The sequence below is a fragment of the Cryptococcus neoformans genome, chromosome 14 (assembly GCF_000149385.1).
Source record: "Cryptococcus neoformans var. neoformans B-3501A chromosome 14, whole genome shotgun sequence".
NCBI lineage: Eukaryota > Fungi > Basidiomycota > Tremellomycetes > Tremellales > Cryptococcaceae > Cryptococcus > Cryptococcus deneoformans.
In genome coordinates this window covers 427876-455708 of record NC_009190.1, presented here as the reverse complement: position 1 = coordinate 455708, position 27833 = coordinate 427876, and the positions used below count along the sequence as shown (strand labels likewise).

At 48.7% G+C, this 27833-nt stretch overlaps 9 protein-coding genes across 9 annotated transcripts; 6 read left to right on the top strand and 3 right to left on the bottom strand.

The window, feature by feature from the left end:
* Positions 1-355: 355 nt before the first annotated feature.
* On the top strand, positions 356-2087 carry CNBN1510 (hypothetical protein; the record flags this gene model as incomplete). Its single annotated transcript, XM_766878.1, has 9 exons — positions 356-640; positions 699-773; positions 830-961; positions 1010-1122; positions 1181-1316; positions 1367-1462; positions 1515-1733; positions 1786-1999; positions 2068-2087. 9 exons carry the CDS (start codon positions 356-358, stop codon positions 2085-2087), a joined length of 1290 nt encoding a protein of 429 aa, XP_771971.1.
* Positions 2088-2236: 149 nt separating this feature from the next.
* Positions 2237-9724, bottom strand: CNBN1500 (hypothetical protein; the record flags this gene model as incomplete). The annotated part of the gene is made up of 9 exons (XM_766877.1): positions 2237-2374; positions 2425-2540; positions 2593-2797; positions 2851-2979; positions 3028-3210; positions 3256-3530; positions 3582-6717; positions 6772-7083; positions 7133-9724. 9 exons carry the CDS (start codon positions 9722-9724, stop codon positions 2237-2239), a joined length of 7086 nt encoding a protein of 2361 aa, XP_771970.1.
* Positions 9725-10027: 303 nt separating this feature from the next.
* CNBN1490 (hypothetical protein) lies at positions 10028-13302 on the top strand (the record flags this gene model as incomplete). The annotated part of the gene is made up of 9 exons (XM_766876.1): positions 10028-10157; positions 10206-10292; positions 10345-10618; positions 10672-11429; positions 11479-11742; positions 11787-11885; positions 11936-11953; positions 12000-13063; positions 13114-13302. The coding sequence occupies 9 exons, from the start codon at positions 10028-10030 to the stop codon at positions 13300-13302; spliced, it is 2883 nt and encodes a 960-aa protein (XP_771969.1).
* Positions 13303-13430: 128 nt separating this feature from the next.
* Positions 13431-14709, bottom strand: CNBN1480 (hypothetical protein; the record flags this gene model as incomplete). The annotated part of the gene is made up of 7 exons (XM_766875.1): positions 13431-13453; positions 13503-13733; positions 13791-13816; positions 13874-13951; positions 14003-14024; positions 14084-14145; positions 14201-14709. 7 exons carry the CDS (start codon positions 14707-14709, stop codon positions 13431-13433), a joined length of 951 nt encoding a protein of 316 aa, XP_771968.1.
* Positions 14710-16423: 1714 nt separating this feature from the next.
* CNBN1470 (hypothetical protein) lies at positions 16424-18382 on the top strand (the record flags this gene model as incomplete). Its single annotated transcript, XM_766874.1, has 5 exons — positions 16424-16881; positions 17253-17903; positions 17955-18028; positions 18086-18175; positions 18231-18382. 5 exons carry the CDS (start codon positions 16424-16426, stop codon positions 18380-18382), a joined length of 1425 nt encoding a protein of 474 aa, XP_771967.1.
* Positions 18383-19287: 905 nt separating this feature from the next.
* Positions 19288-19684, bottom strand: CNBN1460 (hypothetical protein; the record flags this gene model as incomplete). Its single annotated transcript, XM_766873.1, has 3 exons — positions 19288-19319; positions 19391-19504; positions 19564-19684. 3 exons carry the CDS (start codon positions 19682-19684, stop codon positions 19288-19290), a joined length of 267 nt encoding a protein of 88 aa, XP_771966.1.
* Positions 19685-19939: 255 nt separating this feature from the next.
* CNBN1450 (hypothetical protein) lies at positions 19940-23161 on the top strand (the record flags this gene model as incomplete). Its single annotated transcript, XM_766872.1, has 8 exons — positions 19940-20268; positions 20332-21155; positions 21209-21331; positions 21383-21648; positions 21702-21981; positions 22030-22178; positions 22232-22376; positions 22428-23161. The coding sequence occupies 8 exons, from the start codon at positions 19940-19942 to the stop codon at positions 23159-23161; spliced, it is 2850 nt and encodes a 949-aa protein (XP_771965.1).
* Positions 23162-23605: 444 nt separating this feature from the next.
* Positions 23606-24870, top strand: CNBN1440 (hypothetical protein; the record flags this gene model as incomplete). Its single annotated transcript, XM_766871.1, has 6 exons — positions 23606-23745; positions 23892-24013; positions 24078-24277; positions 24456-24562; positions 24622-24731; positions 24791-24870. The coding sequence occupies 6 exons, from the start codon at positions 23606-23608 to the stop codon at positions 24868-24870; spliced, it is 759 nt and encodes a 252-aa protein (XP_771964.1).
* Positions 24871-25470: 600 nt separating this feature from the next.
* CNBN1430 (hypothetical protein) lies at positions 25471-27349 on the top strand (the record flags this gene model as incomplete). The annotated part of the gene is made up of 5 exons (XM_766870.1): positions 25471-26241; positions 26339-26477; positions 26555-26623; positions 26697-27190; positions 27287-27349. The coding sequence occupies 5 exons, from the start codon at positions 25471-25473 to the stop codon at positions 27347-27349; spliced, it is 1536 nt and encodes a 511-aa protein (XP_771963.1).
* Positions 27350-27833: the final 484 nt, after the last annotated feature.

The following is a 27833-nucleotide window of genomic DNA, read 5'->3' as shown; positions in this document are numbered from 1 at the left end:
GAGCACGATATGTGATGATGCAGCTTCGTGTCCCAGTGAGAATGCCAATAACGTCATATTTACGGCCCTGTCCGAGATCTTTGAGCCGTTCCTTTTCCCAATTAGCATGCCTAAATGTCAGATTCACCTGACTTCCATCGGTGCCTTCCTTCGCTTCCATCTCGGCTAAATTAGCACGCCTATTCATGTACAGCACTCAAGTTGGCTTGGAGTCCACCGGCTATGGCTGCTGCCGGCACGAAGTGTGACCGTCGGAAGTTGTGTGCAGCGCTGCTATCCACGAGAATTCTATAAAAGCGTCTTATGATCATCCAATATCCCCTACTTCCACATTTATATCCTAAACTCACCCAACATGCTCTCTCGTGTACTCCGTAACAACTCTCGTCTTCTCAGGCCAACCGCGCCCTCCCTCCGTCTCCGTGCGCTTTCGACCACCCCAGTCAGGCTCAATGTCCAGGAAATCACACGCCCAGCGATTGATACTCCCCTTTCTCTCTGGAACTTCACAGAGGAAGAGAATATGCTTCGGGAGACCGTGAGGCGATTTGCTCAGGATGTCATCGGGCCAAAGGTACGGGAAATGGACGAAAAAGAAATAATGGACCCAGCAATCATCCAAGGATTGTTCGACAATGGCGTACGTTGACTTGAGCCGGAATTTCGAAAAGGAGGCAACAACTGACAGATGTTCACAGCTGATGGGAATCGAGACCTCAGCTGATCATAGCGGCTCCGAGTGCTCCTTCACATCTGCCATCATTGCAGTCGAGGTGTGTGAATGTTTTTTGGGGCATTAGGGCAGACTGACACATCACATGACTGATAGGAACTCGCACGTGTCGACCCTTCTGTAGCAGTGTTATGTGACGTGCACAACACTCTTGTCAACACAGTCATTCGTCTGTATGGTAATGCTGAAATTCAACAAAAGTGGCTTCCAGACCTTGCTACTAAGAAGGTATGTAAATACCGCGGAGAGAGGTCGTAAATTGAAATATGTGATTAGGTCGGCTCCTTCTGTCTTTCAGAACCCAATGCTGGATCAGATGCTTTCGCCCTTCAGACCACCGCCAAGTTGGATTCTAGCGGAGACTTCTACGTGCTTAACGGAAGCAAGATGTGAGTTTAGGTGTTTTTGGATTTACTACTTTCGGAGGCTCTCTAATGCCTACAATAGGTGGATTTCCAACTCTGCGGAAGCCGAGACATTCTTGGTGTTTGCCAACGTAGACCCTTCAAAGGGGTATAAGGGAATTACCTGTTTCATTATGAGCAAAGATATGGGCGTTGAGATCGCGAAGAAGGAGGCGAAGGTGGGCTAGTCCAGAATTAAGTGTCGATTGATCGTTTGACAACTCTGTAGCTTGGTATCCGAGCGTCGTCAACATGTCTTCTCAATTTTGACGATGTCAAAATCCCCAAAGAGAACGTTGTTGGAGAAATCGGTAAAGGTTACAAGGTAAGTGTTTTCTTACACAAGTAGATTGGACTCCTCTGAGTGGGTTGCACAGATTGCGATTGAGATCCTCAACGAAGGACGTATCGGTATCGCAGCCCAAATGATCGGTCTTGCTCAAGGCGCTTTCGAGAAGAGCCTTGAGTATGCTTACCAACGCAAGCAATTTGGAAAGCCAGTTGGAGAGTTCCAGGGAATGAGTTTCCAGTTCGCAGAAGTGGCTACTGAGATTGAAGCAGCAAGGCTCTTGACTTACAATGCCGCGAGACTCAAGGCATGTCAAACTTCCGTATTGATTTCTCAAGCTGACCACCTTCTGTTTGCAGGAGGAAGGAAGGCCGTTCACAAAGGAAGCCGCGATGGCCAAGTATTATGCATCTGTTATCGCCCAGAAGGCGGCCGGATCTGCCATCGAGTGGGCAGGTGGCCAAGGATTCGTTCGAGAGGTTGGTCTTGAAAAGTACTGGCGAGACTCCAAGATCGGTGCCATCTACGAAGGTACAAACAATATCCAGCTTGATACTATTGCCAAATTCTTGCGTACGTGTTGTTGAATGTCTTCGTCATGTATAGTGAAGAGTGATGCTGATTTTTGTCAACAACAACAGGCAAGGAGTATCAGAAGTAAGGGTACGAAGCAGTAGTGTCTGTAACAGAATAGGAGTAACTAGGCGACCGCTGTACGATACGGAAGAAGTTATGACACTCGGTCTCCTGTCAATGCGATGATCAATGCATACATAAAGTCCCCAAAAACAGAATGATTGATATTTTATTTTATTGTTGAAAGTATTTGAGGCCTGGTACAGACGATGGTGTGACGAAATCGCCCAGAAGGCGTCGCATGTCTGTGACTGTGGTATCAAGGAATGCGTGATATGATTGTTTATGCAACACTCTATTTGAATTAATTGACTGCAGATCGTCAGTATAATTATTATGAATGAAAGCACTAAATAACGTACCTTGTCATATGAAACAAGGGAAGATACGAATAGATTAATACAACGATAAATAAATGATTTGGTCGAAGCTGCCGTTTCTGTTGCCTGCAAAAGCTCGGCCAGACTCTTGAATATTACTGTCAAAATGGCTCAGCATCTTTGCACAAAATATTGATACAATAACCCCACCTTGTAGGACCTCTTGACGTAGCTCCATAAAACCATTTCGATCGAGACCTCTCCTGACTGCTTGCATGTAGGAGAGTTTTGACAAGATTGGATTCATGGCCGCATCCGGCAAGGCGACGAGAGTGGAAAGGTATTTATGCTCGATGGTGAGTTTATCAGTACCTATACTTTGGAAAAGAAGGGCAATGTAGTCTTCCGAGTATGACTAGATATTAAACGGTGAATATGTATCTCTGCAAGTAAACCGATTAAACTTACGTCGAAAGATCCAGGATCGAGATTGGCGACGTTGAGCATGAAATGCAAGCCTACTTGTATTCGGCCTTTTTCATTTCCTAGCCTGGCCCAAGACTGTCTCCCAAAAGGCGAAATGAAGGTTGTCCAATCCTAAGAGATATCATTAGCGCAAATCGAGACATCTGAGTACGTGCGTACAAGTCTCTGATGTTCTATGACTAAGACTGCAGCACAATCGGACCAGCATTTTGTTAGCCTGTTGATGAACAACTGCTTCTCTTCCTCAGGCGCGGTCGAACCAGCTGCCCCTTTAGAGGGGACAGGAGGGAGCATATCAGACAGAAGTCGATAAATCCTTGGTGAGATTACATGATCAATGATCTGCTTGATGTTAACACTCGCCACCGGATCCCCCATGGTACTCACCTCTGCAAGGGAATTATCGAGATCATCCACCGGGTCTGCCTCTATATCGTCTCCTCCTAGTGCTAATACTTCCGCCCTTGTAAAGTCAATACCCATGGAGCTGTATTCATCTATGCTTCCGCCGTTATATGACTCTTTAGCTTTTCGACGTCGTTGCGCCAGCTGGGGTAGAGCCAACGCTCGGGCATCAAGGTAGGACTGGATTGTGGCCACAACTTCCACACCACATTTAAGGTCTTGTGACAAATCCAAGTCAAAGATTCGGATAGTCCAGCCTGATCACAATGGATAAGTTTTCGTTTATCTAAAGGGCGGAACGTACTTACTCTCGTGCAGAAGAGATGGGTCGGGATAGGCTGGCTTAGCTTGTTCTTCGACATCAAATGAATGGTGTTCAATCATTTGTCTGAAACACGTCACTACCAACACCATTGTTCGTTCAATTTCGAACTTGGTAGCTGCTTGCGCTGGGACCGGGCCTCTTAGGCTTGCCTCCAATTCACCTTGTAATACTCCTAAAATCTCCCCCAGCCTTCCAACAACCGGTTCAAGGGATTGATCATGATGTCTGCAAGCAACTGCTAGATACATCAATCCGCGAATGCAGATTTGGCGGGAGTCAAAATCGGCTAACTGGAACACAGACCATTTCTTTGAGTTTGCAATGAGATAAGTGAGTAAGGAGGGTGAAAAATAACAAGCCGCAATCATGATCGAGTATCGGTTGATAAGCTGGGCTAGTTCACGCGCCGAAGGCGGGAGTATGCGATTGAACTTGACCGCACTAACAGGGATGATAGACATGATCAGCCGTTGAACGTCCTTCTCAGCTTGATGGGCCTCATCCAAAGATTCAGCGGAAGATATAATGTCGGATGCAGCCACACAGACCAGGCGAAGATACAGTTCAAAAGCAGTCTCCCTCTTAGTGTCTTCCGCGGCCGTTAGAGACATGTTGAATTGTGTGATGAAGTGGGGATAATCGACAGGGGCTTCGGAGGGAAGGTTACGATATTGTCGGTCTTTAAAGATAACACCCAGGTTCCGTGTAGCAACGGAAAAGCTTTGCCTATCGAAAAACCATTTCCACACAGATGACAGTCTGACACATCTTGCCATCATAGTTTTGATATATCGATCCCTCCCTCGAAGGGTCTCAGGTTGAGCTCTCTTTTCCGCTTCTTCATTGAAAGCAACTTTGATCATGGACACAGCTCTGCGAACGAGCGTCCAGCGAGGGACAGCACTGAACGTCTGACTTATCTGACCAAGATCATTGAACTGCGAGAGCGCACATAGGCCGAAAACTAGGTACCATATACGTTCGGCTGCAATGGGGCCAGTTTGATCAAGGTGAAATACTGCGTTGATAGCGCGGTCAAATTGGAAGAGGAATGTTGTCCCATCAGGTTGCCGAGAATGGACATCCCAGGCTGAAGCAGTGTGAAGGACGGCTATCCATAGGGTAATGGACATATCAGTTATTTCCGGAGATTCTGATTCGCCACGCATGATGGACTTGAGGGGCCGAATAGTTCTATCGAAGCCCACTGAGAGTAGTTGCTTAAGCAAAGCAAAGACACAATGTTGAACTAGCGTTGCGTTCGCTTGGCCCTGGAGAGGATTAGCTTGAAGACGGCAAGCCAACTCCAATAGCCCCCATCGAAGCTTAAGCAGCGCATCTCGCCCGACTTGATTCGTAATTTGACTAGTCTCAACAGCGTCAAGTCGAGTACTTAAATCTTCAACCGCTTTTTGAGTCGCAGCCCGCAGCGCAAACAGCTCCTGTCCATCTTCGTGTGCAGCAATGTACGTCCCGAAGAACTCAAGGGGGGCGAGTGAAAGCTCTCCGCTATGATTGGATGTGTTTGCAATGGTCAGGAGTCGTTGGTGACTTGCAGAAAATACGATTCCAACCACCTCTTGGATGGCGAGGGGTGACATGTATTGAGTTAATTCAATGTCATATTCGCTGACCATCGGAGGCATTGCCACTCGATATGATTCGGGATAACGCAGAGACATAACCAGCTTGTTGAGTTTTCCGCTCCCCGGAATACTATGCGGGTTGCAGTACAGACCAGATGGCAGGGGACTGATATCAAAGTCGATAGGAAATCGGTCAAAATTGGCCCACGACCGCGCTTTACCGACACCGGCATCCAGAGCATTCGCAACAGAGGTGGAGACAGGCTTGGCCGACTTGACTCCCTCAAACTGCCTTGGTCGAAAGGGATGAGCTGGGGGGGCAGGTTCTTCATCTTCTGTGTCAAAGTCGAAGTCATCAGCGGCGAAAATGACATCGTCGTCCAGCTGGATGGCCGGACGTTGAACGTTGGCTCGAGGATTAGCTCGTCGCTTGCGCTTCTTGTTGGAAGACTGTCGTGAGGAATCACCGGCAGCAGGGAAGTTTAGACGAGTCTGCCTAGTTGCTACATTCCCTGCACTATGAGATCTATTACCTCCGGCAGCATTACGCATGGCAAGTCTCAAGACGGGCCTTCTTGTGGCCTTTGAACGTTGGCCGGTTCTTCGGCCTTGTTTCTGTCTACCTGCACGAACGTGCTCACGTCGTCGACCAGCCACTATGCCTTCAAAATCTCCACGATGCAACCTGGCTAGAGACTCTCCGGCATTGTCCTCGACCGCTTCAGATGAGTCGCTCTCGTCATCAACCATAATTGGGTGATCTTCTTTACCACTTGCTGCCCTCTCAACGACCTGGATATCGTTTTCACTGTCCGATTCCGAGAACAATCCGGCCATGTCAGCTGTCATATTCTGACCCTCTCCTCGTCGTACGACAGCCTGCCCAGGTCGTAATGGAGAAGTAACACCTCTGCTGGTCCTTGCCTCCTTTTCGCGTCGCTCTCTTCTCTTACGCTCCGCTCTATCCTTTTCCTTTTGCGCAGCCTCCGCTTCAAGACGTCGAAGCATTGCTGCGGGCATCATTCTTTCTGCAATTCTGCGTCGAGGATCACGACGCATAGCCTCATCTGAGGAGGAGTTGCTTGAGTCGGCACCATCGTTTGAGACATCTTCCCCAGATGGGTGAGGATTAGCCCCAGACGTTGGCGGAACAGAGGACCGAGTACGCGCAGGACCGATGAGATCGTCAACATCAAGAGAGTCTCTAAAGTGCTCTGGTAGAGGAGAGTACACCACTCCAGGGGACTCGTAGCCAAAGTCATCATACTCGGCATGTTGTCCAAATCCTTCTTCAGGAAAATGCTGGTATTGGGCTGAGTGGTAAGACACTGAACGCTGGCGAGATTCAGATGCAGGAAGCGCAGGTTGAGTAGGTAAGTCCGCGTGGGGCGGGGTTGAAAGGGGCACGATCGATTCAGAATCAGAGGAGGGGATAGTGTGGCTTCTACGACGATCTTTTGTGCTGGCATAAGTTCTGGTACCCCCTGGAGTACGTTTGCGATTTGGGCGACCCTTACGTGCGAGCCTTGGTCTCTGTTGATTCACGCGTCATTAACAGCAATCTAGAATGCCGAGACAGGAGCTCACTCTATCTGCGAAGCTCTCCTCTACCTCAGGACTCTTATTTTGGTTTTCCCAAAATCGTCCAAATTCATCATCCTCTGTGACCCTTTGACTTTCTCTCTCTCTTACTCTTTGGGCCCTTCTTTCTCTTATTTTCTGAATTTCAGATTCTCTGGCCCGTTCACTTCCAGACTCATCCTCAGGCTCAACATCACCTCGTAACCCATTCAAGAACTCATCAAGTTCACGATCAGCCTGTGAGTCATTTCCTTCAGGTTCTGGCTGCTGCTGCCTGATTTGGGCTCGCCTCTCTGCTCTCACTGCTTCTAGTGCCGCCTGGCCAGTAATTCATTATTATGCACCAAGTGATATGTTTGAAACCTACCTTTCGCTGTCTCCGCTCCTCCCTTTCCCTAGCTCTCGCCTGCTGCAGTTCCCTTTCCTTCTCTTTCTCTTGTCTTCTTTTCTCTCGTTCGTCTCCTTCTGCTATATCTCTGACGACCCTCTCAAATCTCTTCCGTTCTCTTTCTTCTCTCCTGGCCTTCCTTTTTTCCTCCTTCTCTTTCCTGACCCGCATTCTCGCAATCTTCTGAAGTTGCTTCCTTGTCTTCTCATCCATGTCTTCCGGGTCTGGCGCAATACCGTGAGCTAATATGTACTCATCGAAGTCGGCATCAACCAGCGGTAACGGCGTTCGAGCCCTTGGTGGTCGATCCGCTGAGCCTCCAATCACAATCCTTTCCCCCTCGTCGTTTGCTGGAGCACCCTCCGCCTCGGATGACTCTGAGACACTGGCCTCTGAGCTTTGACTAACGATTGCAGCATCATCATCTTCCTGGCTGACGTCCTTGGCCCTATGGGCTGGCCTTTTATTTTTGGCTTGGATACCACCCTTGCGCAATTGCGCTTCGTAAATTTGACGTTCTTTCGTGTACGGCTGTAGTTGTACAACAGTACGAGTACGAAACGTACGAGTGGTGCGAAAATGTTCGAGGGCTGGATCAGCGGGAGCAGTTGGAAGAGGAGTGGGCGCTCGAGGCGGGGCGGGAGCTTCAAGTGCAGCGAAAAAGGCAGACAAGTCGGCTGCAGGAGAAGAATCACGAGGTGCTGGGCGAGGAGTTGGTTGTTCTGATTGCTGCTGGAATTCATCGTTGCGAGAAAGCGAAACAGGGAGCGAAGAAAGAGTGCTAGTTGGAGCAGGGGAGGGGTCATCAGCCATAGGAGTATAAGATTGCCGTGGTGGGGATGGAGAAGGCATATCGATGAATGCTGGGGACCAAGAAATCTGAGGCGGCGATGCAAGAGCTTGTGGTTTAGGTGACTGCGGCTGAAGAGAAGGATTATGGGAAGAAGCAAACAATTTGGGTGGGAAAGAACCTGACATGTCTTGTTGGTGGGGTGGTTGGTTAAGACCAAGCGTTGGGTCGGGTAAACCATTCAAGGGCACATTCTTAGTAAAGCTGCTCAGGGTAGGATGTGGACTTGTAGCAGGGCGAGGGGTCACTGACTGGTCTTGTTTAGCACCAATGGTTTGTGCAGGTGAGCGAGAATTCGAGGCCTTCTGAGAAGGCTCAGATAAAGGCAGGTCACCCCTGGGAGAGACTATTAGACCGCCAGTCACAGGACTATGAGTTTGTTTCCGCGCTTGCGTCGGTGAAGGAAGGGGTGATATTCTCCTCGACAAAACTGACGCCACAGTTTCATCGAAGTCATCTCTTTCCACCGGTAAGGTCTCAGGAGTGGGCGAATGGACGAGGTATCCCATTTCCCCCATCATTGTCTCATCGGCATCATTTCTGTGAAGCGGTACTGTCTCAGGAGTTGGGGGTCGCAAATGCAACTGAGATGCCTCCATCCCTGTCTCTTCGAGAGGGTCTCTGCTGATCGGTAAATTTTTAGGCGTTGGCGACCGATAATGCAGTTCCGACCCCTCTATTGTAGTTTCGTCGGAATCCAGAAGAGGTAACGTTTCAGGGGTTAAGGATCGTCGCTGAAGACGCTGAGGAGAAGATTCCCGCAGAGGTCGGTGAAGATCATGGTTGAAGACATCTTTCAGAATTCCTTTTCCAACCTGGTGACTTCCAATTTCATTTGACGATTTATTTATTTCCTGGCTATCATTATCATCTAGTGTCGGCGACGAGGTGTTTACAGGCTGAGAGGGTATTTTAAGGTCTGTATTCTTTGGCGGCGAAAAAGCCAAAAAGTCTAGTTCGTCGTCTTTTCCGTCCCACGGCTCTATTAAGGGAGGTAGAGACCCTCTTTCGGCGATGGATGAAGAATGCAATTCCTGGTCCCCATCGTATAAAGGGAAATCTGGGTCCTCTTCCGAGAAAGTGAGACGCCGAGTAGGGGTTGTTGCTGCGCTGGAGGAGGATTCCGGCGAACTTGTCGGATCGACGGTTGATGAAGGTGCCGGCGAAAAGAGGTTGGCATAATGCATGTCGAAATTAGCATTTATGGAGAGTCCAATTGGGGGACGCTGAGCTGGATCAGTAATGAACGATTCAAAAGGCGAAGATTTCTTTCTCACATTGTCAATTGACTTATCCGGCTTTTTAGGACGAATGCCTGTTGCGCCCGCCTCGCGCGTCTCCTTGTCCATCGCTAAATGGGAACTTGAGTAGTCGATCGGGCGGGATAATCCATGGCTGGTCATCACCGGATCGGCCGCCCTCCTGTCTCTCCATTCCTCGTACTCATCGTCGTCACTCGGTGGCACAACATCGCTCACTTCTTCATCATCCCTTCCTCTCCTCCTTCCAGATCGGGTCCGTCGTCTCCGAGATGGTGATGAGGACGGAATCTTCTGGGAAGGACTAAGCCCTCGGCGTGCAGATCTGCGAGAAGAAGATCTTGCCGGGTGACGGGGGGTCAGGGATGGCACTTCTTCGGTATTTTGGAAACTAGGATCCGCTTGGGTTGCCGGAACAGCAGCCCTCCTCCTGCTCGACGTCGAAGAGTGGTTAGGGGACATGAGCTATGCTGAGCATGGGTGCTCGTGACAAGAGCTGTCGTGGTAATATCGAAGCAAGTATCGAAGACGTCGAAGGTCTGTCCGTTGGATGACTGGACTTTGGATCTCGACGCGCAGGTGGAGGAGGGCACTGACGCGACGTATTACGTAAAGACTGAACCTTAAAACGCATGTCTACGCGATCCCCCCATGTGTCCGGAATGCGTCCAAGGACGATCTGCTCTCCCTTTCTCTCTTCTTGTCAACTTGTACTCATCCTGCAGCCATTGGGCAGTTCATAACCAAGGAGGGCAGAGGTCCAAAATGCCCAACTCCAGCAAACCTAGGTCACAGGCCTCGGCCGCAAAGCTCAACCCCCTCTGGTATACCTACGCCTGTGCCACTCTCGTCGCTGCCGTCGTTCTGGGAAACATTCTGCGTTGGGCGTTCCTTGGTAGGTTGTACTGAGGAACCATGGTACTATATGCTGATGATGTGCCAGAATTACCAGATTCATACCACTGCTCAGCCCTGTTGAATACCGGTAAATGGTTAGATCCTGGGACGTGGACAAATTGGCAACCCGAAGGTGTGTTGCTTGCTTCTTTTCATTTGCCATACCTTCTGACTTATATCTGTAGGCTGCTTCCAACTACCCCTATCAGCTCAATCATGGCAAAAATGCCTTGCATCACCCACCGTAAACACTCACCAAGCACTCCACTCCTCATATTACGACAAACGTACAGCCTTGTTTGTAGGGGACTCAACAGTCAGGCAGTTGTACTTTGCCGCTGCTCGAAAGGTCGGCAAGACGTCTAAAGCATGGGAATTGGAGGGCGAGAAACACACCGATAGGTCGTTACTTGTGAGCGACCCGTTAGGGGGCCCTTCGCTCGAACTTGAATTTTGGTGGTGAGTGGATGGACACATTAACCGCATGGGCGGTCTTGCTTATCATGCTCTAGGGACCCTTACCTTAACTCTTCAAAGACCATCGGACTTCTCTCAGGCCAAAGCTCTGTCCCCTCTTCGTTGCTCGTCATGGGCTCTGGTCTTTGGTACCTTCGCAACCCGTCATCAGGTGGCTTAGCCTCGTGGGGAGCTATGATCTACGACACTTTCGAGCTCGTCAAGAAGAATCAAGGCTCACCTCAAACGGCTTTGATCAACCCTTGGGACAATATGCTTCTCGGGCCTGGAATAACTCTGCCCGGCCTCTTGCCCAACCAACCTCCCAAATTTGTCGACCACTCTCGTGAGGTCGAGGCAAGGTCTCTCTTTTCCAGAGCATCGTCGATCAGCCATCGACCAACCGACTTTTCGATATCCGATGCCATTGTCTTTCTCCCTATTTCTACTCCTGTACGCGAGAAGCTTTCCCCATCTCGTGCAGAAACCATCTTCCACACCGATGTTGAAGCTATGAACGCCGATCTTTACGCCCGCCTCACTCATCCCGACCCACCACCAGTCGTGATCCCCTCAGTTCTCAATCAGCTACTGGTGGACGATGAGACCGAAGACGGCTTGCATTTCTCCGATAAGATTATGAACAAACAAGCAGAGCTGTTACTAAGTTGGAGGTGTAACGATGTCATGCGCCATGAAGGGGCAACGGGGACATGTTGCAAGAGGTACGACTGGGTGACCCCTATACAGGGCCTTATCTTAGCTGTTCTCATCCTTTGGGCTCCTCTCGGAACCTTCATTACCCCTCGCTTGCGTAAGTATATCCATTCCTTGTCATCACATCTCGCTTAACTGCCGCGTAGCACCCAATTCCCCTATCCTCGACTACCTTCCTGCCACCTCCATCGCTCCTGCCCTTAGCACCTTTGGTTTGGCTATGGGCTATCTCTTCCTCGCCGACAGGACCCATGTCTTTCAGAAGGAGCAAAAGGATTATGACGCCGTCATCTTCGGGATGATCACCTTGGCAGCCTTTGTGGCCGGACTTCTCACCATCAAGAACAGCGGAAAGGACCTGGGTTTTTTGAATAGGGACATTACCGATGAATGGAAGGGATGGATGCAAAGTGGGTAATTCTAAATGCATTTTGCGAAACCTGACGATTGGCAGTTGCAATCTTGATCTATCATTTCTTCGGAGCTTCCAAAATTTCTGGGATTTATAACCCTATCCGGGTCTTGGTTGCCTCCTATCTTTTCATGACTGGATGTGAGTAACGTATCATTCTGTCTGTTACAAGTTCTAACGTGGTCGCATAGATGGTCACTTCTTCTTTTGTAAGCCCCTCTAATAATGTTTCGAGTTCTTTCTGACGACCTGTAGATTACAAAAAAGCCGACTTTGGCTTTCAGCGAGTTGTCATGGTACTTGTTCGTCTCAACTTGCTCTCTGTAGTCCTTCCCTACACCATGAACACCGACTACGCCTTCTATTACTTCGCTCCTCTTGTCAGCTGGTGGTACCTCATCATTTATGCGACTATGGCTATCGGCTCCAAATACAACGATCGCCCAGCTTTCCTCTTGACCAAGCTTTTTACTTGTGCTGGACTGGTCACCCTTTTCATGCACTTTCCCTGGCTTATGGAGGATGTCTTCAAGGTTCTGAACACAGTCTTCAACATTCAGTGGTCAGCCAAAGAATGGTCTTTCCGAGTCACTCTCGACTTATTCATCGTCTGGGTTGGTATGCTCTGTGCTTATGGGTTCGTCAAATTCAACGAGCACCAAATCAGTGACCGACCTTGGTTCCCTGTCATGCGCACAGCAACTTTGGTCGGGAGCGTACTCGGCATGATCTGGTATTTCTGGTTTGAACTCCACTTGGCAAGCAAGTTTGTCTACAACGAATACCACGCTGTCGTCTGCATTGTACCCATCATGTCATTTGTCTTCCTTCGAAACGCATCTCCTGTCTTACGATCATCTACCAGCAAAATCTTTTGCTTTATCGGCCAATGTTCGCTCGAGACTTTTATTCTCCAGTTCCATGGCTGGTTAGCATCCGACACGAAAGCTATCCTACTCGCGGTCCCCAGTACGCAATGGCGGCCTGTGAACCTTGTGATTTCCACCATCTGCTTCATCTGGTTGAGTTACCGCGTCTCTGGCGCTACCGGCGAAATCACTGAATGGCTAGTGGGCAAAAAGAAGGCCTTACCCCTCCCCGCGACTTCCGCTAATTCAAGCACGAGTCCAGGCCGACAAGCCACCTCGCCGACGCTCACATCAGCAAGTGCTATGCAAGCCGTGGTAGTGGGTCCACAAGACGGGGCGAAAGGCGGTATTCCGGAGAGCATACCGATGATGAACCAGGCCGATAAAGATATTGGCGGACTAACCCCAATGGAGGACGAGACCTTGGAACGAAGGGATAGCTGGCCTACAGTGAGTTTTTCTTTTCTGAGTACGCGTTCTCATGGCTAACAGATCATTAGTGGATGGCATCGACCGCCGCTTCTTTGACAGGTCGAACAGTAGAAGGGTACGCCCCTCTGACTAGACGGTGGAAGGATCAGACAGTATTGAGTGTGATTCAGAACCTCGGAGACCTGATGAAAAAGCACAACTCGGTCAAGATTGCAGTTATTCTCTTGGGATTATGGGCGTTGAATTGGATATACTAGAAATTTATTATTTTTTCTTTACAGACGGATTTGATATACTTCATTAGATGGATATTATGGTAGTTTAACACTACATAAAAGACAGAATAACGCTCATATATTGTGCCGGAAGGATAATTGATGGAACCTTAGTACTCGCCAAACTCGACATCTGGCGGAATTAGCTTGAGGTCACGAATAGTTGACAGGAGATAACTCACGACCAGTCTGCATGGCGTGTTCTCTCGCACCTTTTTCTCCTCTCAGACCCTTCTTGCATATCGCACACCTGAGATCAAAGTTTGCAGTGTCGGTATAATAATGCCTAGCTCGAAGTTGTGAGACGAGCTTGTCCGCAGTAGTAAGAATGATTTGATCAGTTACAGGGAATATTGTGGTGTGGAAAGAAGCTGGGGAAACAGGGAGAGGTGATAGACTGATGGCGTCGTAGTCTGTGGAGGGTTAAAAAATCAGAGATGGCAAGGCGACTAAGGTCAATTAGGACTCACGAATACCAGAGTAGACGAGAATGCAACTAAATGAGCAGATCGCCATGAGCCACCAGAACGGACCCCAAGTTACACGAACGTACCGTGTGTCATATTCATCTTGGCCGAATCTATCGCAACGCCCTGTTGCTACGTCAAACGAGGCAATTTCAGTCTTGTAGCTGTGGTTTTTGGTAAGCAAAGTCTGATATGTAATGGTTTTTTTGATTTACTGTTTGGCAAATATTGAGAGTTCTGAACAACGTCAACAATGCCATGCATGAGATCTGTACAGGAAATGTATAGAAACATACCGATAGCTCCTCCCCATGTCTGCGGCTTTTGGATCCGCTTCACATACTGATCGATCGGTTGGCTTACATCCACATTAGCTCAAAGTTATCCTGACTTATACGATCCCGATCACTTACCCAAGCATAACCTCGGAGTATGTAAAAGGGTCATCCTTAATGGCGTTGGCCACCACCATACGCAGCCTCTGAGCTGCCTCGATACCGCCCTCAAATACAATACCAATAGCACTGAAAAGACAAGAGTTGTCATCCGGTACAACCCTCAGCTGCAGGTATCCAGCGTCTCTGCCCGGTACGGCAACGCTCTCGCCGCTTTCTACACCTTCGCCTTGAGAAGCATTCGACACTAAGGGGGCAGCAAGAACTGGTGACGCATTGGTAGGCCTTGAAGCAGCAGGAGCTGAGCTAGTAGTTGTTGAAGGTTGGGCAACAACTGGTACCTTCTTTGAAGGGCCACCCGATGGTATAGAGCTGACAATAAGCTGCTCTCCCTTGCCAATGGGGATGGAAGACAACGGCCCCGCCGTTGATGGAAGTGGCTTGGGTGGATAACCATACTTAACTACAGGGTAATAATAAGGATAAAAGTTGCAATTTCGGAAGTCACTGCTTACTATCCTGCTCATCCGGAGGTATCTCAGTGCTAGAGAAGATCAGCACTTTGAGATCCTCTACTGTGGTAGTTTCTGGGTCTAAATCAAGGGTTGAGACCCCTTGAGGAGCTCTTAACCGTATGTATAGAATCTATAGTTAGTATATACAGTTTGATTCTCTGGAACTCCACTCATCTTAACGGTCATCGATATAGTCTTTTAACTTGAGGTGGGGTCGGATTGTGGCGCTCTTTCGTTTTGAGGATGAATGAACGAGACTTCAGTGCTACTCTTCTTCTTGCAGCGGAATTGATGATGCTGGGCAACTATTTCAAGATTATAGGTAGTAGCTTGTTACTAAAGTCAAATGCGGCTGGTAAATGAATCCATGAACTGCTGCTGATCAGCATTTGTCACCGACCGACCCAATCCTTGCTCTGCTCGACACGAAAGCGGATGTTGACAGAGCCAGGCACACCTCTTACACGTCATCATTTCTGTATTAGTAGATCCCTACTAATAATAATTCCTTAAGATTCAAACTAATAGTAGGGCAGAACGCTTGTCGTGCTTGTTGTGTTACGTTGAGCCCTACGTAACATGACTAACAGGGAGGTGTCGCCTATCTCAGCTCACAGAATTCATACTAGAGTGTCGACAACGATGCTTGATAGTTTACGAGGCCTTGTCTGATAACAGCACGCAGCACACAATGCGTATGATCATCTGCTGTTGCGTGATGACCTTCGTTGTTGCGACGAGGGCTTGAAACAAACTATTATTATGATTTGACTAATGGGTGACTGACGACGCTGGCAACAGGAGGAGGAACTTCATAAGTCATCCGGCTTGCCGACGATGGACAGTCCCTTCATGACCGCATCACATTACGTAGCTATGGTACCTTGGTGTACACGACGATATTTATCGATTACTACAGAATGTCTGTTGCGAATTATAAAGCCAATTTTAAGGACAGTCTCACATGGTGGCCAGCTATCTTGGCTGAGAAAAAGTTGCTGCGAGGACATAATAAATTGCCATGAAACAACAAGTGATAGAGAAGGAGGAGGATAATGCCATACGAAGTTAGTTCGCCTGCAACTCAAAGTCGAATGGTCATTTTGTCACACTTGACTGACTAATGAGAGCGGTATTATGGGAGGGTCGAGTAATGGATATTGGATGAGTCAGAACATAAACAGTTGTTCCATCCAACCTTCCAATTGCTTTTCAACCCTGGTGCATAATAAGCATTTCGGACTTCGGACTCGTCGCTTAAAATTGTGTATGGTTGCTGCAGATGGCGAAAGCGGAAAAAAAACCTGGAATGGGGGATGCGTTGTAAGCGTACTTGCAGCCCTGATTTAAGGGCAAAATGATGTCAGTCGGCCAATAAAATTACATGTTTCATGCGAGTTAAATGGGGGTAACTTTAAGGAAGGAAGCCACAGCAGTGAGTGGTTGAACATTTCCGGCGGTGGCGGCAAGGAAGGAGCAAGAAGGAGTAAGAATTCTGTGGGCTGGCAGTCGTTGGTGGGCCCTGTGTTTGCAGACGATCAATCTTTCGTCCTTCTCCTTCCTTCCTTCCTACTGTAACACACACCTGCCACCCGCTATCGTCTCTTTCATCCATAAACATACAACTCCAGCCCATATATATCACGAACTGCACAGGAGCTTGGCTCCACTCGATCAACAAACCACCGTCAAAGCTGTCAGCCTTTTATCAGCCAACGCATCCATCATGGGCGAGCCTCCGGACGGATCCAGCAGTTACAATGTTCCCTCGTCGGTAGCTATGTCTGCTAGCTCCCAGCTGCCACCGCATGGTTCACCCAGCTCTTCAAGCGAAACACTTTTAACCTCCTCATCTCGGTCTTCGTCCTCTTCAGGTCCGAATCTTACGACGCCTGAACTCCAGCCACACGACCACCAACTCCCACCCGTCTTCCACTCCCACAGCCCAAACACTTCTCCTTCTGGGTCTACGACAAGCACAGCGCATTCAAAGGGGGAAAGCACTCCTCGAGCAGAGATCAGTGCTCCGGTGTGGCCCTTGTCTACAGCGTCCGACATTACCGACGTCTATGAGGAACCATCAACAATGACTGGTATCGGACCCAGTTTTAACGAGCAGCCACCAACTGTATCTCGCTCTTCATCACTCAAACGAGGGAATAGTTGGAGGAAAAAGCATGCCAGGTGAGTAATTGATCGTCATGTTCTTTGCATTTCAACTCGATTCTTCCTTCGTATTGCACTTGTAGCCATCCGGGTGACTACATGCCCATGGAGTGATATGTGCCGCTTTGACGGTCGTTGTTGAAGAATGTCAAGTGTCAATGATGGCTTCCCATCAGGCCACTGCTCCACTTTGGAATATTTTTGGCGTCCGTCTTTGATCTACGAGATTCCAACCTATCGCTTCTTTAGTCAGCGGATGGTGGTGCATGGTGCAAGAGTCTTCGTATGAGTCACTGCATATTTGACTAAACCAAACCTTTGTGCTTGACGATCAATTGATGTATTGTTTGTGTATGGTATCGCTGACTCATGGCTCCTCAACTACGCAGTCTCGATACTCCTCCAACTGCCCCCCGTCATGACCCTTCTTTTCCAAGCTTTACTTCTCTGAGCCAGATTCCACCTCTATCTCAACCACCCCAATCTGATATTAGTTCGCCCGTGATCGGACCACCAGCAACTCAGGCCCCATCTACAGCAGTCGCATATGCAGAAGCTAGGCGCTTTTCGAGAGGTTCTCAGGCCTCTACATCTAGCCAGGACAAATGGACTCGAGCTCATTCTCCCTCTTCTGGATGTCAGATATCTGCACCTATCTCACCTCCCGTGGGCTACCCTCTTTCATTTTACTCTAGCGGGAGGCGAAACTCCTCGTCCTCCGGTCTTGCACCCCCTGCCTCGTCTGCTGCAAGCACGGCCTCGTCATCCTCCGGCAGAAGCTCTGGTCGGAATATTTCTACGCCACCCCAAGCGCCGAGATGGGCTCAGCCACCTGCTGTTACCAACTCGTACTCTGGTAGAGCACTTTCCTTCGGTTCTGGTCAAAGTCGCCCAGATATCAACGTGGATGATTTTGATCCGGAGCTGCTTGAAGGTGCCGAGGATGAGTGGATTGAGATGATCAAGGGCTCGGAAGGGAGGATTGCCATTAAGAGTACGCCAAGTGTGTATGATATAATGGTTTGGCTCCCAGGCTTTTCGTAAGTTGGTATACACTTATGCCAGCAACGATTGCTGACTACGTCTCACAGGATCGACAACATCACCATTGCCACTCGAGGACATCGAACAGTTCATATTGTGGCAGATCAATGGGATGAAGGCGGTATGTTGTTAACCACAGCTGCAATCGAGTCAAAATGCTTATTTTGGGGTTGTACAGATCACGCTCAGTGGGACATCAAATTGGGTGAAGATGCCAATCTGAAATCTGTCAACGCCAAATTCACGGGCAAGGAGTTACGTGTGACGGGTAAGTTCCTAGATCTTGTCGTCCATTAGAAGTTAGTCACTGATTCCATTAACAGTCGCCAGACAACTTCCTGAGTGGCAGATAGCCCGTAATTTGCGACTGTCAAATGCCGCAACCAAGCGTCCAAATCCTTGTAGCGGTCCAAGTATCACTGCTACCAACATCAATCCTCTTGAACGCGCTACTGCAGCACGCAGTCGAGTTTAGCGTACTGTACCCAAAGTTTCTCCGCGACAATATATAATCACAACTCCCTATAATGCGCCTCGAATATTTCCTGCATGTGCCATTACGACTTCTCGCCTCTGCTGTCCATCAGCTGGGCGCATGTTACCCCCGCATTTCGATCTCATTGTACATAGATTGATCGGAATCATTCTTCCTTATATTTCGGCCGTCTATCATAGCTGAAGTTTTGGAAGCCTGTAGCATCATCATACCATATTAATTTTTCCTCCCGAGCTTCATTTTTTATACTCTCCTTCTCTGTGACCGACTTGTTTCACGGACAGCTTTTCAGTATTTTTTTTTTTTGTGATCAAGGCGATACATAGCTGTCATCTACAAAAGATACGAGAGCAGTACGCGGGCAAGGAGAATGCATCTCCATCGAAAGAATAACAAGCAAGTGCATAAGGTGTCCATACGTGACTGCGTTTTAAGTAATACTTCTTGTTGTCATGTGGTATTCCTTGCTTGATGGAGAGAGTATATTCTTTTACAATTGTTTTGGCTTCAACTTATGACCAGTTTGATTGTTCTTAATCGCCCGTTAGTTATCTCGTCACTTGTCAGATATGTCAGTTGTTAACTCATAGAACTGCCCAAAAGTAGTTGACCTACTGCTATTTGGGTAGATCATGTTCGTTTAACTGTCGATTTTAACAACGTTATCCTGATTTGGTTCGTGGGATCCATAATGGCCTCTTTTACGAGCGATTCAATGCTAAGCAGTATTCTGCGACTTCCCTTTAGTGAGTATCTAACATATAACAAGCCTCTCTGGTAAGTAAGTGTGTTCTAAAAACGGCTTCCTGGAAGTGCCAACGATTCGCTTTTGATCATAGTAATTACACATACATGCCTAACTTATCTGCAAAGTTCTCATTCATCTATAAATCTTCCAGTGCTGAGATGTAGAGGACTAAACAATCGTAAGTATAAGTCGCATATCATGTCATCGACGAGAGGTATCTCCCATCGAACAATACTTACCGTTGTTACCTCGCAAGAAACAATCACCGTAAGCGGCAGTCTTCACCTCTCCCGCCCACTCCTCCGCTTGCTCAAGGGCGACGTTCATGTAACCATCTAAACATGTTAAAAGACCTAATCGATCACATGTCAGCATTACTTCACGGAAGAAACGTCAAACAGCACAAGCTCACCGGTGTAATCCACCCCGCTTCCTATTCTAACCTTAACGCGCTTGCCAACAATGTTTCGAAGGAATTCCGAAGGGGATCCGGAGACGGGTTGGGGTTCACCTTGGGGTTCTGGGGAGCTCATCCTGGGTTGTGTCGGATTATAGAAACTTGCTCGTCAGGTCCGATTTGAATGTCTTCGATGCAGTATGAAGATGCGAGAGAAAGACTATTCAATGAAGGCGCGAATACCAATATAGGCGTGAAAAGATGGGACGGACTATAGGCACGGAAGTTTTCGGAGTCGCCCGAGGGAATGTTTCGCCCATCTCCTATCAGATGAGACCCGATTACTCCGTCGACATCCACTTCTCAGCCATCTCGAATTATCGCAAAAATTATGAAGGCTCCAGCCGAAAAGCAGTTCAAGGCAAAAAATTACGGCCCCTACGAAGCCACCTCACCAAAGTCTTTGAAACCTCCATCGCTCCCCCACAAACCGAAGTCGAACAGCTCGAGGCCATCACAGCCGCCCACACCCACAGACACGACCACGGATGCTTCCGGGCAATCCACGTACAAGGTTGCCAGAGCAATTTCCAGTTGTACTCGATGTAGATCACGAAAGCAAAAATGTGATGGTAAGCTTCCAGCATGTAGTGCATGCGAGAGAGCCAAAGTGGAATGTATCGGCTTTGACGCGATAAGCAAAACAAACATCTCAAGAAAGTGGGTTATAACTTTTATATGGGTTGTATCCAAGGATGAACTGGAACTGACATCCTAGAATAGCTATCTGCATCAGCTTGAACAAGAAGTCGCCTCCTTACGTGCCCAAGTCGCTGCTCTCACTTCAAACGATCCCATTGGTCGCACGAAAAAAGGAATTGCTGCCAGTGCCTCTCAGGCGCTTTCGGCCTATCGCTCTGACTTCCCTATTGATCCATCCCTCCCCGATGATCGATCCCCACACTCTTCATATGACTCTTCCATCCCTGTTGGATCCTCGTCCTATTCTTCTCAACATCAACGACGACTTTCGGATTTCCCCTTTTCATCCACCCCCGCAAACGACTCACCCCGGTCGACTCTTGCTCATGCGTCTACGTCAAGGCCGCATCCTACAGGTCAAGCTGCGAGTCTTCATGCAACATCCCTTACTAGACTGGTACATGATGCTGCGCTCAGAACGGGCCATGCAACCAACGGAGGCGGGTCGTTAAACCCATCTGGTTCCAACGCCTCAAGTAGTGATCGTGGGTCTGTCCATGGTGGAGTCGATTCGCCCATTTTAGGGATTGATCGTGAAGAGCCTCGTACCTCGCCTGACATGGCGTTTACGCCTCTTTCTGGCCATAAGCGTCACCCGAGTGCATCACCTCTTGCTGCTTCTGCTACGCTTTCAGTGTCGAGTGGCGGCAGACCCAAACGCAAAATGACCATTCCACCTTTGCCGCCTCAGCCAGCTGTCGAAAGGCTTGTTGCAGCCTATGTCGATTTTGTCGGTGTTACGGGGCCTATCATCCATATTCCGACTTTGGGCAAGCAGTTGGTGAAGATTCGTGAAGGAACGGATGTGGAGGAAGGCGACATCTTTGTTGTAATGATGGTGCTCGGTGAGTCTTTGTGAGGCTTCACACGACTGAAGATTCCTTCTCACAAATATTAGCGTTGAGTACTATGGCTTCTTCGAGGTTTGTCGACCCGCCAGAAGAATTGCGAGCATGTTCCGAGGCTTTCCACGCTGAAGCATTGAAACACCTTGATGCTGTCTTCGAGGAACAAAGTTATGGTATGTTCTCGTCTTATGATCTCTCTTCTCCCATCTAATATCACTTTGCAGTCAGTCTCCAAGCTATTCTCCTTCTAGTGTGGTATTCCCTTCTCAATCCCGATAAAGGCTCCATTTGGTTCCTTGTCGGCCTTGCCACTCGAGCATGTGTCGATCTCGGATACCACAACGAACATAATGTTCAGGTCGATCAGCTCGACGCGCTTGAACTGGATATGCGACGAAGGCTGTTTTGGTGTACATACAAAATGGACCGGCTGTTGTCACAGTCTTTGGGGAGACCGCCTAGCATCCCCGATGGTTTCATCAATGTCCCTGTAAGTTACCTTGCGAGCGATCGTTGAGGGGATACAGCTAACCATGGTCCAAGCTTCCATCCAATCTTCACGATATCGACATCCACGCTGGGCATTACGGCGCGCTCATTGGCGAACCATGTTCCTACAAAGCTGTTTTCCTCCATACCACCAAGCTTCGTCAGCTCCAGTCTGAAATTCTTTTCAACACTTACGGTGTGCATGGGTCAACTGGAATATTACCGTCGGATGAATGGTTTGATGATTGTTACGGCAGGCTGAAACATTGGCTCAAGACTGCTCCGGAGCCAAGAGGAACTGTTTCGACAGAAGGGTTTGAGCTCTCGTTCCACAGTAAGTGATTAATGGCAAGCGCACGATTCTATTCACTAACGTGAGCAGACTCATGCTTGTTATTATTCCGCCCTTCGCCTGGATGTCCTCGACCAGGAAGAAAAGCCCTCGCGACGGTACTCACGAGCTCGGGATATATCATCCGGATCTATAGGAGAATGCAGCTGAATAATCGAATCAGTTGGCTCTGGATGACCGTAAGTAACTCTCGAAAGACGCTATCTAAAAGTGCACCGCTGACATGGAGCAGAGTCACTTTTCATTCATGGCAGGGTTGTCGTTCCTGTACGCTTATTTCAATTTATACAGTATGGGTGGAGGGCATGATGTGCCTTCGATTGATGACGCGATGATGGATATTGAATCGTGTCTCGGCGTGCTCGAGTTCCTTGCTCGTAAGTTTTACATCGACAACGAGTCTGCTTCCAAACTCATGTATCTCATAGCTCGAGTGCCCTCGGCAGCTGCATGCCACGACACTATGCGTACTTTGTCTCAGGCGATCTTCAAACAGCTCTCCGATCTTGATCCCCCTCATACTACAGTCTCGTCATCCCCCAACCGCCGTTCCTTGCTTCGTGGTGCGCCAATCTCCTCATCTCGAGAAGACCCTCTTCCAAACGTTTTCCCTGCGCCTTTGCCTGCTGTGGCTCTACCGTACGAGCTTTCGTTACTCGACAACTTGTTCCGAAACCCCATGGCCTCGCATAACAAGGCGTCCGACTATACCAGTAACAAGTTGTGCGGCAAGCGCAAGGCCGAAGCTGGGGGGTATCACCACTCTACACCCTCAAGTATGCCCTCAAGGGCATTCCACTTGGCTGGCGAGTATCCTGCATCGCAGTCAGTTTCTGGCCATGGGAATGGGCCTACTGCAGATCCTAGTACTGTGATGGGTACGTTTGGTATGGCCGCTCACCTGAATTTGCATCCGGAAAGCAACTTGTCCGTATTCCCGCCTTCTAGCGGTCCAAATTTGTCGACGTTGGCCAACACAGCTGCTGCCGCTGCCGCGGGTTCATTCGCACCAGCTGGGGAAGGATCTAATGGAGCCATGCTGAATGTGGATAATGAACAGAATGGGTTTGATATATTTAGCTTTTTGATGGACGATGAGGGAGGATTGGGAACGAATGGGTTTTCTTTGGATGTGCCTGCGGATTTCTCCTTGTGGGGCTAGGCTGGAACTGGGCTGCGGATAAGAATCATGTATAGGTGTATCAATGTATTAGTAGTAATTATAGACGTGTTCTTGATTTTGGGATTTTGTAATCATGGATGGAGTTGTCTCTCTCTTCATATCATTCGTTGTCTGCATGTCTTGTTCGCTATCCCAATAAGGTTTAAGGACGACAGGGTCGGAAACCGGAAGTGGGATGGTGGGAAGCCCAAGATGAGAAGAATTTGTTTACATGCCACGTGGATTGTGCCTGAATGCCGGTCTTACGGGGGACGCGTGAAGATCAGCGCAGGAAGGAAGAAAGAAGCGCGCACAGCCAGAAATCCTCTTCCAAGATCCCATTGTCTCATCGTGCCACATTCTTTTCCCATATTTGCATTCATTCATTCATTAGTCCTCCTCCTCCTCCCACACACTTCCGACCAACACATCAATCCTATCACCATGAGAGGCGAACACTGTGTAGCGGGCGCAACTATCCTCTCAGTCATCTCGGTCATCCTCCTCATCTTCGCCCACATTGGTCAGGTCAGCTCCGGTGCTTTGGTCAGGTCCATCTACATGGCCGAGGTCAACGTCGCTGCGTAAGTCGGTTGAATGTTCATGACCGTAATGTTCATGACTATAATGTTCATGACTGTAACCTTGACCAAATCTTCTGGTGGTTACACCTGCCAAGGCCATAGTTCGACGCGTCAGGATGCTAATGGTGGGGTTTCGATCTTTTTAGCTATGGAAACGGTTTCCAAGGCGGCACAAACACCAGTGCAAGCGGCCTGTACGATACCAACAACACAGACCATATGGGAGCTTTCAAGGGTCTCAGGCAGTATTACCGCTACGGCATGTACAGTGCGTCCTTGTCGATTCTTTTTTTTAATCTCATTTCTAGCTAACTGACCTGAAATTTATTCAGACGCTTGTGGCTACCAGAAGGATGGCTCGGGGGTTTGCAATTCTTCCACTTTTGCTTACCCTATGGAGCCTCTTGCTGGTATGATTGGTGATGTTCCATCCAAGTTTAGGATTCAGACTGTGAACATCATTCCTTCCTCGACCTTTAAGGACAACTCTTATAACCATGGGATGAGTAAAGCAGGAAGTGGCTTGATCTTTGTGAGTGTCGGATCCGTTGTCCATGGAACTGTCTTCTAGGAGCGGTGGCTGGAGAGCGGGCTGTGCCAATAGAGTTACGAGCCGTGGTTCGGAAACGCGTTGATAGGGGTGCTGTGCATGCGTTTCAGGAGATGCAGTTAGGTCAACACAGTTGATGGGCTAACACAAATATGTACAGGTCGGCTCTTGCGCTGCAGCCCTCGCTCTCATCTTTGGTGTTATCAAGCTCCGACTTACATTCTTCATCGCCTCCATATGCGCTGGTGTCGGTGCCTTCTTGCTCATGTTGTGAGTTTTCTTGATATTACTTTCTACATTCATCCCACCCTAATTCGAATGATCAGGGGTGCCGCCCTCTGGACAGCGGTCATTGCCAAGGATGCGTGGTTGGGTAATGTAAAGGTCCAACATGGCTATAAGCTCGGAATTTATGTCACTGCAGGCCCGTCCATCTGTATGTTCTTTCTATCTTGCTTGTTCGCGGTACGGGCGTGCTAACTCGAGATAAAAAAGATCTTGTATGGGTAGCATTCGCTCTCACATCCCTTTCTTGCTTACCATACGTCATCGCCTGCTGCACCTACCGCAAGTAATCGTATCAAATCTCCTCAAATCTCCCGGCTACCCATTATTTTTTGGTTTTCTCGTCTTTTCGCTCATTCCGGCACTCTCTCATTCACTTTATCAAGACGTCCCATTTCTTCTGTACCTTCCACTGTTACACCATACCGTTCAAGACTTGTCACTGTGTACAATCCCTCATCTCCTGCTCACATCCATTTTCTATCCCAAAAACGCTCGCAACCTCCTTTCTGCCTATAGACTTTTGAGAGAAAAACAAAATCCGCATTTGTACGGCTGTTCCCCTTCATGTGTTTCATGGAACGAACATTTTTTGCCTTTTTTTTTCTGGCCTTGTAGAGCTGTGTGGCATGCAATGTGTCTCTATTTCTCTGGCCTTGAAATGCTAGGATAGGTATACGCATGGCAGAATTGCCTGTAACTTGTGAATGAATAAAAAAACGCTCAGCCGACAGTGAACGCGCCGCACTTTTCCATCGGCAAACCATGTCGGTCGGTCGAATCCGTGACCTTTGCTCCGTCGGCCCACGCTTGTTACGTCAATTATACAACCAACTCTTTTCTCCACAAGTTCAGAATATCTTTTCACAACATTCTCTCCCCAGCTCAACATGTCCTCCGACCGCCCCAACGAGTCCGAACCACTCCTCCCTCTCCCGAACACGACCCCGACCCCATCCCGACTTGCGAGGCGGTACATCACCTCTCCTGATACACATACCGCCCCTCTCTCCTCTCTTTCTCCCGGTTCTAGCGGCACGGGTCCAGGACAGAAACCATTCGGCGGGAATGCAAATGGAGATCTAGACGACGGCAGCGACGACGACGACGATGAAGAGGAGGAAGAGGGTGGGAGCCAGCCAAGAGGGAAGCTGGATAAAGGGAAAGGCCGAGCCATCGACCCGGACGCTTACCCATCTTCATCCGACTCCAAGAACCGCGATCTACCTAGTAGTTCCCATCCCCAACCCCAACTCGACGGAGACAGAAATAGAAACAGACAGATCACCATCATCTTCTCCAACACACCTCGTCCCAACCTTCCCCTCTCAATCACCCCCACCACATCCATCTCCCAACTCAAATCCCACATCCGCTCGTCCCTCCCTGACGAACTCGAGGGGCGAAACCTACGCTTAATCCATTCGGGACGGATGTTGAGCGACGGAGTGAGGATAGTGCCTTGGGTAGAGGCTATGGAGGAACGTGTAAGGCGACAGGCGGAAGGGGCGGTGGAAGGGGTAGTGAGAGAGGTGAAGGGGCATCGTGGTGGGTTGGAGGATGGAGAAAGAGGAGGAAAAGGGGGGAAGGAGATGATTTGGATTCATTGTATCGTTGGTGGGAAAGAAGAGGCTATCAAGGCCGAGGTTTCAGAGGCTGCAGTACGTTCTTTGGCTCATTATCTTCTTGCATCTGTGTCGACGAGTTTGTATATAAACTGACGTCTGCGTGTGTGTGACTGTCTTCTTGTTTTTCTAGCCGACAATGCCTAGACGGAGAGGATTCGATGTGCTGCTCGATTCTGGATTCTCTGCCGATGATGTTGCGCATATGCGACGTCAATTCTACGAGGGTCGAGGGGAGGAAGTACCCGATGAAGTTGGTACGGGCGATCTCAGTCAGTCTTTTCGCTTTTTTTTTCCAACACCAAGCCCCCAAGATGAAATACATGAGCTGATCATGTGGGATGAACAGATGATGAACACGCGAGAGCCCTGGAAGAACAGTGGATAGAAGGTGATCTCTCTGCTGATACAGCCACCAGTATGTCACATTTCCCATCTAGATAATTTATTAAATTGACTAACTTGGCCTATCCCCCTTGGCGTGAATGTAGCTTCAGCAGAAGGAGTTTACATGTCCATCCTCCATGGTTTACTTGTAGGGTTCTTATTTCCGTTAATGGGGTGGTTCTTCATTCGAGAATCGTTACCTAATTTCTTCGATGCCGAGGCGGAAGCGCAAGCAGAGTTGGCTGGTGGTGGATATGGCGGTGATGGTGGCGGCGATGGCGGCGGTGACGGTGGAGGACAGGGTGGGCTCAGAGTGGGGACGGAGCGGAATGGGCTGATAGGTGGGAGGAATAGTACAAGAGGGGGAAATCTGCGACAAGGCGAGCAAACCCGAGATCAGGATCGACGGGAGGATCAATCGAACGGGAGGTCGCAGGCTGCTTCCACTCCCAACCTAAACGCCAACGCCAACGCCAACGCCAACGCCAACGCCAATGCCAACGATGAACTTGGTCGACAAGTGAGCGCGAGGGTAGCTGCCAACTTTGCCGTAGGCGGGATGACCGTTCCAACATTGATTTTCGGGAAGAGAATGCAGGTGAGTCCCATCTCTCGACTTTTGGAACAAAGAAAAAAGGTTATGTGTATCTGATGGAAAACAATTGGGTGTTTTAAACTGCATTGTCGCTTGTAGATGGGCATGTTGTTTGGGACTTTACTCAACCTTGCTTTTGGGGCGATAAGTATGCTGTATTAAGAAGAAGAGGATCTTGATGTACCAAGTTTAGTTAGTGCCACTGTGATGATATAGTTGGTTGTAATTGTACTCGTAGACCAATGTTGTCAGATCATCAGGTTAGATTAGATCAGACCAGACAAGCTGGAATAGAGCAGGGCAAGGCGAAATATACTTGACATATCAAACATCCAAGGACCATGACCCTCGAGGCCATTACGGTAGTTCTCGACACACAAGATATAAAGAGAGATAGGGTAAAGAAAAGGAGATCATAGTGGGATTAAGAGGGGAAAAAAAAGGCAATTATAGTATAACGCCAGAGTAAGGGTATCAAATAAGGTATAATAGTGAAAGGGTTCTCTTTCATTGAAACACTAGTCAAGGTTCCAAGTTTGATTCGTCTCAATACAGTTTGGTTGAAAAGGAATTCTAAACTCCCAAACGGTCACGTAAAGAAAAATCAGCGAAAAGTAAAGATTGCAAATTTATCGTCCGTGGATTT